The sequence below is a fragment of the Parus major genome, chromosome 27, assembly GCF_001522545.3.
Source record: "Parus major isolate Abel chromosome 27, Parus_major1.1, whole genome shotgun sequence".
Lineage (NCBI taxonomy): Eukaryota > Metazoa > Chordata > Aves > Passeriformes > Paridae > Parus > Parus major.
Genome location: NC_031796.1, coordinates 1,082,660 through 1,093,583, shown reverse-complemented (window position 1 = coordinate 1,093,583; position 10,924 = coordinate 1,082,660). Strand labels below are relative to the sequence as shown.

Here is a 10,924-nt window from a genome sequence, read left to right as displayed (position 1 = left end):
GTGGTCGCGACACGCGGACGCGCGTGGGGCGGGGGTCCCGCGCTGCAGTACCGGGGGCGGCCGCTCGGGGGCTCCCGAGCGTGGCGGTACCGGCTCTCCGCGCCCGCCCCCCGCGCCCGTGCCCGCCCCACGGGGAGGGGGGGTCTCGGGTCACGGGCCGGTCCCGTACCGGGAGGGGACACGGCGGGGCCGGGGGACCTCCGGATTGTGTGCAGGGACAACACAAAGGGTCCCATCGCTACCAGCCCCCCACGCGGGGAGAGGGGATGGTGGGGCTGGGATTCTCGGGGTCTGCACCTCCCCATAGGCGCACACCCCCCTCCACCATGGGGGCTGAACCCCCTGACGGGGACGGAACCCCCCTCCCCGTGCACACGCGGAGCTCTGCAGTTCCTGCTGGACGTGTGCAAGAACGCGCAGACACACACAAGTGCGCACCACCCCCTCTGCAGAGGCTCCAGCACACTCGTACGTACACGGACATGCACACGCGTGTCCCCTTGCAGGGAGCGACTGCAGCCCCCACTGCAGCACAGGCGCAGCCCGCAGACACTGCAGCCCGTGCACATGCACCGCCGGCTGCAGTCCCAGAACACACGTGTGCACATGGATGCACGCTCATGGACATGGATGCACGCTCATGGACATGGATGCACGCTCATGGCCATGGATGCACACGCACAGTCCGGACTGCAGCCTCCGAGCACACGCATGGACGCGTACGGGCATGCACGGACATGTATGTACACGTATTCACACACACAGAGGATCATTTCCCCCTCTCCCGGCTGAAACTCCACCCCCCGCAGCACACGGGGCCGTGACACCGGGGACACACAGGGGACACGCGTGGCACGTGCTGGCGACGCACAGGGGACACGTGGGGGATCTGCCTGTCTGCAGAGCTGCGTTCAGGGACACACAAACACACGCGGGGGGAGATTCCCCCTTCACCCAGCCCTCTGCGAGCATCAGGGTGCCCTGGTCCCGGTGCCCGGGTCACGCTGGCGGTGCCACCCCCGTGGTGTGGCACTGGGGAAGCCTCTCTGAGGTTCCTGCTGTGCCATGGGTCACATCGAGCCCTGCCAGCAGCTGTGCCCATCAGTGTGTGCACATGTAAGGCTGTTCAGACATGCGGGGGGCTGTGGTTGTCCCCCCATGTGATTGTAAACATCCACACATGGCTGTGGTCACACACAGGTGTGGCTGTGCACACACATGCCTGTATGTGTTTATACATGCGTGTAGCCACTGTCACACACACGGAGCCGTGTTTGTACACACGCGTGGCCACGTTCACACACGTGTATGGCTGTTCTCATGTTCATACACACACACATGCATGGCTGTTCTCATGTTCATACACACATGCATGGCTGTTCTCATATTCATACACACATGCATGGCTGTTCTCATGTTCATACACACATGTATGGCTGTTCTCATGTTCATACATGTATGGCTGTTCTCATATTCATACACACATGTATGGCTGTTCTCATGTTCATACACACATGTATGGCTGTTCTCATATTCATACACACACATGTATGGCTGTTCTCATGTCCATACACACATGCATGGCTGTTCTCATGTTCATATACACATGTATGGCTGTTCTCATATTCATACACACATGTATGGCTGTTCTCATATTCATAACCGTGTCTGTACACACGTGTGGTTGTGCTCACACACACAAACATATTGATACACACACAAAGCCACGTTCACAGACATGTGTGACCATGACAGAGCCATGTTCACATGCATGACCATGCTCACACACACAGAGCCACGTTCACACACGTGTGGCCACGTTCACACAGAGTCATGTTCACATACACACGTGGTCATGTTCACACACACAGCCATGTTCCTACACACAAAGCCATGTTCACACACACATGTGGTCATGTCTACACACGAGACCATGCTCACACACACAGAGCCATGTTCACATACACACAAAACCATGTTCACACATATGACAGTGCTCACACACACAGAGCCATGTTCACACACATGACCATGTTCATACACACACACACAGAACCATGTTCACACACACAGAACCATGTTCACATACATGACCATGTTCACACACAGAACCATGTTCACACACACACATAGAACCATGTTAACACACAAAGAACCATGTTCACACACAGAACCATGTTCACACACACAAAACCATGTTCACACACACAGAACCATGTTCACATACATGACCATGTTCATACACATACACAGAACCATGTTCACACACACAGAACCATGTTCACACACAGAACCATGTTCACACACACCTGGCTGTGCTCACACACACATCACCGTGCTCACACACAGGTATCCACACACACGGGTGCCGTGTCCCCGCCGTGCCCGTCCTGCCCGGCCCGGCCCGGTGCCGGTGCCGGTGCCGGTGCCGGTGCCGGTGCCGGTGCCGGTGCCGGTGCCCATCCCCGCTGCGGCAGGCCCACGTGCCGGCCGGCGCCCGCCCGCACATGGCTCTGCAGCAGGGAGGCTGCTGGGGCTAAAAATGGAGCAGGGCGCACATGCCAGCGCCACGTGACGCGCATGGAGAGGGCTCCCCGCGCGAGGAGGAGGAGGAGGAGGAAGAGGAGGAGGAGGAGGAGGAGGGAGCCCGCTCACATGGGCTGGCACAGATGCCAACCCGGTCGCTGGCCACGACGCTGTGGCCTCTGTGTGACCTGTGGGTTGGGGGGGGGCTGATGGGGTGCCCCCCCCTCTTCCTCACACATTTGACCTTTGGGAAGGTCAAACAGGGGGTGACAGCGGAATGGGAAAGGGGAGGAGAGTTCCCCGGTGGTGGGTCTGAGGTGGGGGATCTGGAGGCTGAAGGAGTTCCCGGTGCTGTCCCGCCCCCTACCCCACTTCGCCCCACCCCCCCGTGGGGTCCCGAGGCTGCAGAGGGAACACAAACATCAGCACGTGAGATCTTGGGGAGGGGGCAGGTGAGAGGGCTCCCCCCCTGCCATGGCTACTCCCCCTGGGGGTGCTCCCCAGACCCCCCCCCACGGGATGAACACACTGGGGTCCCCCCTCCCCCAGGGGTCCTGCCCCACTTTTGCACCCCCATGTCACAGTATCACCCCAATTTCTGGGCCCCTGAACCCTCTTGGGGTCCTGATGCTCCCAAACGCTATCCCAGTGCACCTTTCCTGTGGCCCTGCACCCCTAAATCCTCGCGGGGTCCCTACACCCCCTGACCCTGCATCCCTTTCTGGGTCCTTGCAACCTCCTTGGCGTGCATTCGTCCCTAAATCCTGCACGTCCATGGATCTGCACACTACTCCCCCCAGTCCTGCAATCCTGCACCCTCCTGGGGTGTCCCTGCACCCCCACACCCTGCACCCCCGGATCCTGCACTTCTCTGTCCCCCAGCCCCGGTCTGCCCCATTCCGAAGTGCCAGGACACCTTGGGATGTCCCCGCCTGTCTTGGGGTGCCCCCACCTGCCGTGGGCTGCCCCCGCCCGGGGCCAGGCCTGCCTTGTTTACCCGATTTTTCCCTTTCCCGGGGAGGGAGGATGATTCTGGCAGCGGGAGCTGCTGCCCCAGCCAAGAGCCAGGGGCCGAGCCAGGGCTGCTCCCGGCAGGAAAACACCCCCAAACCACTCCAAACCCCAACCTTCCAAGAACTCTCCTGGCCCCCCAAAGCAGCACCGGGGCTCCTGCCCCACCCTTCCCCCCAGTGCCGTCAGTGGGGGCAGATGAAAGTGGGGTCCGGGGTGCAGGACCCCCAAATTAGGTGGGATCCAGCACCTCTGGTTGTCCCCCCGAATTTACAGTTACGTGTGGAGAAACTGAGGTTCGATGTATGTACAGTGACACAGGGACACAGCTGGAACCGGTGTCCCCAAACCCACAGGGCAGCTGCAGCCCCACAGAGGGGCTGGGGGTCTTAAATTGGGGCTGGGGGTGCAGGGCTGGGGTCCCTGTCCCCTGTCAGCCCCCGGTGTCCAGCCTGGGGGCCGAGGGGGCGATAGGCAGGAACGAACCCCCGTTCCCGGCGGAGACGCCCCCCCCCCCCTCTTCCTGGAAAAGGTTCAACAAGGTAAACAAGACTCCAGCCCCGAGTAAAAATAAACTCTCGGCACGCAGGCGCCGGGCGGGAAGCGGGGCGAGCGTCACGCGGCACGGCCACGGCACCGGCACCGGGCACCCCGCACCGGGCACCCCGCACCGGGCACCCCGCACCGGGCACCGGGCTTACCCCGCGCTCCGACACCGACCCCACCGCCCCTCCGCTGCCTCCTGCCCTCGGGAGCAGTGGCAAGGGAGGGAAGTGCGGGCTGCATCCCCCGTGGGGCTGTTGAAGTGGGGCAGTGCGGGTGTGCAATTGGGGGGATACAGCCGATGGCACGGACGGGGTGACATGTGTGTCCCCCCCGCCACTCCGGACACCCCACGGCGGGTGGGGGTACCCCATGGAGTCCTGACACAACGGGATGGGGTAGACCTGGATTGAGGAGTAGGGACCCCGGGAGATGCAGGATCCAGGGGTGCGGGATAAAGTGGGACAAGATCTGGCGTTGCAGGGGCTCCAGGAGAGTGCAGGGATGCAGAGTTTGGGGGTGCAGGGTTTGGGGTCGCAGGGGTGCACAGATCGGTGGAGGTGCAGGGTTTAGGGGTGAATCTGGTGGCATTTGACGACCTCCGCGCCACGGACCTCCCGCGCATCACGGGCACTGCCATGATGGGGTGCACGGGGAGCCGCGGGAAGCCCCCCGAGGTATAGACCCGGCCTCTGGGGGCGTTCCCGGTGCACGTCAGCTGCAGCATCCCCCCGCTCCCGGTGGCTTCGGTGGCCCCTCTCCCTCACCCTGCTCCCCATGGGTGGTCCCAGAGTCGGGATATCCCGGAAATATCCCAGCTGTGCTCAGCCTGGGGTCCCTGCTCACAGCACCTTCACCAGGACGCCCCGTGCCGGGTTCCCAGCCTCACGGGACCCCACAGACAGACCCCAGGAAGTTTGCCCCGTCCCTCCCAGCCCCCCTCCTGTCCCGGGGATTCCTGGGGCACCAGGGTTTCAGGCGAGCATCTCAGGCGCCGTGTGCCGCAGCGCCGTGCGCGGGGATGTTTTCCCAATCCAGACTTGCGGCTGAATCACGGATAATCACCGGGAACGTGCCGGGAGGGGAACGAGGAGCTGCGTGGGGCCGGGGGCACCTGCACGGTCCAGGCAGGGCCCCGCGGGCAGGCGGGTCCCTTCATCCCAGGACCGGTGTCCCCCCCGGGTGCCCCTATTCCCGTGTCAGCCTGGCCCCACACATCCTTCCGGGAGCTGCCGCGGTTCTCCCGGCCGGAGCTGCCGCGGCACCGTGCAACCGCCCCGTGACTCAGGGCAAGGGCACGTCCTGTGGGGTGTCGGGGTGTTCCCACGGTCCCAGTGCCTTAGGGAGCCCCAAAATCCGGAACCACCCACAGCACCCCTCGGACATCCCCAGCTGAGGGGTGGTCTCGTCACCCACGGGGTGCCGGGGGGTCTTTGGGGTGCAGAGCTCTGGTGTCCCTTTTCGGGCACTTCGCACAGCCGGGGCACCGGAGGCCGCCCCTCCTGTGGGATTAGCACGGAGGATTTCCCGGCGCTGGCACATCCGTGCTCTGCTCCTTCTCCTCCTGGCTGGGAGCCAGGGCAGCGCCCGGGACACGGCACCCGGGAGGGTGCTGGCACCCCCAAAACCCTCCCCGCGGCGGGAGCAGGAGCACCCGCGGAGCCCTCGGTGCCACCGGGCTGGGCTGGCCCCGGCCGGCGCCGCGACCCAGATCTGCCACCAACTCTGCCCTGGCCCCGCGATGCCGCAGCCCCCGCGGCAGCCGGGAGTGGGGCCAGGCTGGGACGTGGATGCCAGGCACGTGCCACAGCGGGCACCCGCCGTGGGCAGCATGGGGACAGCAGGGGCTGGGCAGGGGAACATCGGGAGGGGGCAGCGGGCAGCGGCTGTACCGGGGGCTGTACAATGTACGGGGGAGGGCTGCGGTGCTTCTGCCGAACAGGTGGGCACAGGAGACGGTGCCATGTGGGGTGACAGGGGTAGCTGGGTATCCCCAGTGCAGGGGACAGTGCCACGCGGGGTTGCAGGGGTACCTGGATGTCCCTAGGGCAGTGGACAGTGCTTTGAGGGGTCACAGGGGTACCTGGGTGTCCCCAGTGCTGTGCGGGGTGACATCGGTGCCCAGGTGTCCCCAGGGGAAGGTGCCACGGAGAGTGACAGCGCTATGCCTGGATATCCCCGCTGCAGGGGACAGCCAGTGCCACGGTCAGGTGTTCCCAGTGCAGGTGACAGTGCTGTGCAAGGTGACAGAGCTGCCAGTGCCGTGACTGGGGGTCCCCAGTGCGGGGGATAGCGTCTGCCAGGTGACAGATGTGTCAAGTGCTGCACCCAAGCGTCCGCAGCGCAGGGGACAGCGCAGCGCCCGGGAGTTCCCAGAGCAGGGACAACGCTGTGCTGCGTGACGGGGCACCCCGTGTCCCCGGTGCGGGGACCAGCGCGAGCACCGGTCCCCGCGGTCCGTCGGGCGGCCCCGGTGCGGGGGTCCCCGCCGAGCCCGGGCTCCCTGGCGGCGGCGCGGGGCCGGGGCCGCCGGCGGAAAGTGTGTCACTGGGGCACGAGGCTGTCCCCGGGAATCACATGGGGGAGGCGGCGGCGCCGCGTGCGGCCCAGTGCGCAGCCGCGGCCGGTGCGGGGGGCGGCGGGGCGGGCGGCGGGCGCACAACAGCCCGCACCGGGCGGCGGCGCGGCACGGCTCGGCGCGGCTCCGCTCCGGGAGGCTCACGGGGCCGGGACAGGATGGCGGCCCCCGAGGCCGGCAGCACAGGTCAGTGCCCCGCCGGAGCCCCCCACCCCCGGGACCACCGTGCGGGCACCGGCACCGGTCCCCAGCACCGGAGCGGATCGGGGGGCAGCGCCCCGGGACCGCGGCGAGGGGCTGCGTGTTGAGACCGCGAGTTGGAGGGGTCCGGACACCGGGACCGAGGGGTCCCGCACGCCCGACCGGGCTGGAGGCGCACCGGGACCGCGTCCCGGAACGGGGCTCCGTCCTACCGGGACCGGGGGGTCCTGCAGAGCGGGGTAAGGCTCGGACAGCGGGGCCGGGGTGTCCCCGGGAGGAGGGTAGGGAGGGCTGCGCGCCGGTACCGGGAGTCTTGCACACCGGGGAGACGTGAACACCGGCACGGGAGTGCTCCGGTGGTCGGGGCAGAAGGGATGGAGACCGGACTGGGGTGTCCCGAACACCGGGGAGTGCTGGACGCGGGGGTAGGAAGGTTGAGAACAGGGATCGGTGTTCCGGGGCGTCCTGGGCAGCGGGACCGGAGGGGAGCGCGGCGGCACCCGGGTGTTCCAGAGACCGGGACTTAGGATTCCCGAACGCCGGAGAGTGCTGGACGCAGGGGTAGGACGGGTGAGAACCGGGATTGTTGTCCCCTGGACAGCGAAACCGGAGGGGACTGAAATGAGTCCGGAGCAGCGAGACCGGGGTGTCCCAGGAACCGGGACCGCAGGGCAAAGCACAGGGATCGGTGTGTCCCGAGCGGCGGGACCGGTCAGGGCGGCCGAAGGGGACGGCGGCGGGACCGGGGTGTCCCTATCAGCGGCACCGGGGCCACGGGGACCAGGCAGCCCGTGCATGGCCGAGGCGGTGCCGCGCGTGTCGGGGCTCCCCGCGCACCCGGGGGGACGGAGGGGGGACCGGAGGCGGTGCCCCCCCCTCCCCCGTGTCCACCCCCCCGCACGTGTCCCCCTCCCCGCCGCTGCCACGTGCGGAGTTTGTTTTCCCCGCAGCCCCGCCCCGCCCCCTCCCATTGGTCGGCACATGACATCAGCGATGACGTCACGCACGGATCTGGGGACGCCGCCGTTCATTGGGGGGGCAGCCCTGTCTCCGGGGCAACGAGAAGGGGCGGGGCGGAGTTTGGCCAATGAGAGGGAGGGGGGCGTGGTAAAGCGTGAAGGGGCGGGGTCTAGGGGGGCCACGTGCGGCTGGAGCACGTGGGGCGGCGGCGTGAGGCCGCCTGAGCTCGGGGGGGGCTGGGGGGAGGCTGCTTGGGGGGGTTCCCTCTGTTTTGGGGTCAGAAAAGTTTCTCTCGCTCTGGCGAAAGCCCTTAGGGGGAATCCCCACACCCCAAAACCTAAAATGGGTGTCCCGAGGCTTTGGGGTGTGGGGATCCCCCAATTATTTTGGTGTCTTAGCAGCGGGGTATCCCCAGAATCGGCTGCCCTGGAGGTGGGACCCACTGTCCCCAATTCAGTGACCCCCTTTGGAGGCGGTTCAGTGAGGGGGGATGGTGACAAGCTGGCTCTGGCGCGTGGCATCTGTGCCAGCAGCACCGTGTGCGGCGGGAGACACATGGCCCTGGTGATCCCGTGTGTCCCCGACATCACCATCCACGTGTCCCAGCCCGGAGTCGTGTCCCGGTGCTGCTGTCCCTGCCCCGTGAGTGGGGTGACAACGCCTGTGACTTCAGCCAGGGGCCACGCGTGTGTCCGTCCCGCCATGCTGCTCCCCACTTTCGGGGGTCCTCACACAGCTGCTCAGTCCTGCAGTGGGGACGAACCCCCCGAGATGGGGAGGGCTGCGCTGGGAGCATCCCGGTGCCATGGGGGGCTGCACAGGGAGCACCCCAGTGCCGCAGGGGGCTGCATCATGGGGGGCTGCGCCTTGGGACTTCCCGGGAGCTGTGGGGCGGCAGCCCGGCTGTGCTGCGGGCATGGAGCCAGGAACGGCAGGAGTGTAACTCCTGTGACCTCCTGATTTCACCTCTCCAGAGGGTTCCCAGCCCACATTCCTCCTGCAGGCAATTCCGGGGTGCCCTGCCCGTGTCCCCAGCCGGCACGCACCCGGATAAACCCGGCTGTCCCCGTCCCACGTGGGGCCGTCGCCCGTGGCGGCCGGTGGGTGCGGTGCCTGACTCAGGGTGGGCGGCACACGTGCGGCGCAGCGGGATATCCATGGATCCGGGATGCATCCGGGCTGCTTCCCTGGAGACCCCACCCCGCGTGGGACTGTGATTCCCTTCTAGGGGGCTTCCCTCCCCCTCACCCCCCCGGGCTGGGGGAGGCTGAGCCTGCTGTAGCTGAGTATATAAGCAGCCCGCCGGGATGCCCATGGATCCGGGATGCACCCCGGATGCTTCCCTATGGATCCCACCCCACCTGCGGCTGCAATTTCCCTCCAAGGGGTTTCCCCCTCCAAGGAGTTTCCCCCTCCTCAGCTGGGAGAGGCTGAGCCTGGCACAGATCAGTGCACGTGTGGCTGCGCGCGATACCCATGAATCCTCACTGCCGATGGATTCGGGGTGCTTCCCTTGGCATCCCACCCACCTCCGGAGGTTCCCACTTCCATGAGTCGGGGGAGGCTGAGCCCGGCACAGCTCGGTGCATGAGTGGCTCCTTCTCTCTGCAGGTGGGGTGATCAGCTACGTGGGCTCCAGCGGCGCCTCTCCCACCCGCACCAGCCCCGTGTCCCTCTGCAGCGACAGCTCCAACGGCAGCTCCCAGTCGGGCTCGCAGCCCTTCCCCACCTACTTCCCACCGTCACCCACCGGCTCCCTCCAGGATTCCCGCGCCTATGGTGGAGCCACGCTGGCCCCCCATGAAGACGGTTCCCCTTCCTCCTCCTCCTCATCCTCCTCCTCCACCTCCTCTTCCTCGTACGGCTCCTCGGTGAATTTCCCCGGGGTTCAGCCGGTCCCCGCGGACGAGCGGCGCCGCAGCTCGCCAAGCAAAGCCGGCAGCACCGTCACGAGTGAGTGGGGCTCGCGGGGGGGTGGCGGGTGGTCTCCCCACCCTGCGGCAGGCACCCCTGGACCCCGCTGACCCCCACCCCCCCGCAGAGCTCAACGGCATGGTGCTGCTCTGCAAGGTCTGCGGGGACGTCGCCTCCGGCTTCCACTACGGCGTCCACGCCTGCGAGGGCTGCAAGGTAGAGATGGGGCCGGGGATGGGGCACGGAGCCCCTGTCACACTGAAGGGACCCCCGGTGATTCCTCCCCCTCTCCCTGCAGGGCTTTTTCCGCCGCAGCATCCAGCAGAACATCCAGTACAAGAAGTGCCTCAAGAACGAGAACTGCTCTATCGTCCGCATCAACCGCAACCGCTGCCAGCAGTGCCGCTTCAAGAAGTGCCTGCTGGTCGGCATGTCCCGTGATGGTGAGCTCGGAGGGACCCCGGTGACGTCCTGAGCTGGGGATTCCCTCTGGGGGTGGGATTCCCCATGCCCAGGCAGCTGGTCCGTTCCGGGGATGTATCCAGGGCTGCACATCCCCTCTGGACCTCTGGAGCTGGGTCCCGCTGCCTGTGCTGGGTGCTGTGCCTGTCCCCAAGGATGTGTCCCCTCTTCCTGGGACCTCCCCCGTATGTGGGGCTGCGTGTCCCTTCCAACACAGAGTGCCCTGTGCCCAGAGCTGCATGTCCCCTCCTGGGATGGGTCCTCCATGGATCCCCTCCCACAGAGGGTCCCCCACCATCTGTCCCTTCCTTGAATGCGTTTCCCCCGTGCTCAGGTCCCTACATCCCCTCTTGGGATGGGTATCTCTCTGTTCAGTGCTCTATGTCCCCTCCAGGACCGGGTCTTCCCATTTTTAAGGCTACATGTCCCTTCCTGGGATGAGTTCCTCCCGTGCTCAGGGCTGTGTGTCCCCTCCAAGCCTGGGGGAAGGATGCAGCCCCGCTCCCATTAGCCCCTGTCCCTTCATGGTGCAGGTCTGGGGGGGCCAGGGTGGGGGTCACTGTGCCACTGATGCCCCCCTAACACCGCTGTCCCCCCTCAGCCGTGCGCTTCGGGCGCATCCCCAAGCGGGAGAAGCAGCGGATGCTGGCGGAGATGCAGAGCGCCATGGGCGGCATGGCCAGTGCCCCACCGCCGATGCCGGGGCCCGGCGAGGGTCCCGCCGCGGGC

General features: G+C 66.3%; 1 protein-coding gene across 1 annotated transcript in view; it reads left to right on the top strand.

The window, feature by feature from the left end:
* Positions 1-6,745: 6,745 nt before the first annotated feature.
* The window catches only part of NR1D1 (nuclear receptor subfamily 1 group D member 1), a 9,437-nt gene continuing 5,258 nt past the window's right edge, over positions 6,746-10,924 (top strand). Inside the window, exons 1-5 of the mRNA XM_015651038.2 lie at positions 6,746-6,844; positions 9,431-9,772; positions 9,861-9,949; positions 10,032-10,176; positions 10,797-10,922. Of these exons, the coding sequence (XP_015506524.1) occupies positions 6,817-6,844; positions 9,431-9,772; positions 9,861-9,949; positions 10,032-10,176; positions 10,797-10,922 (730 nt within the window). The 5' untranslated portion in view covers positions 6,746-6,816. The remainder of the gene's footprint in view (positions 6,845-9,430; positions 9,773-9,860; positions 9,950-10,031; positions 10,177-10,796; positions 10,923-10,924) is intronic.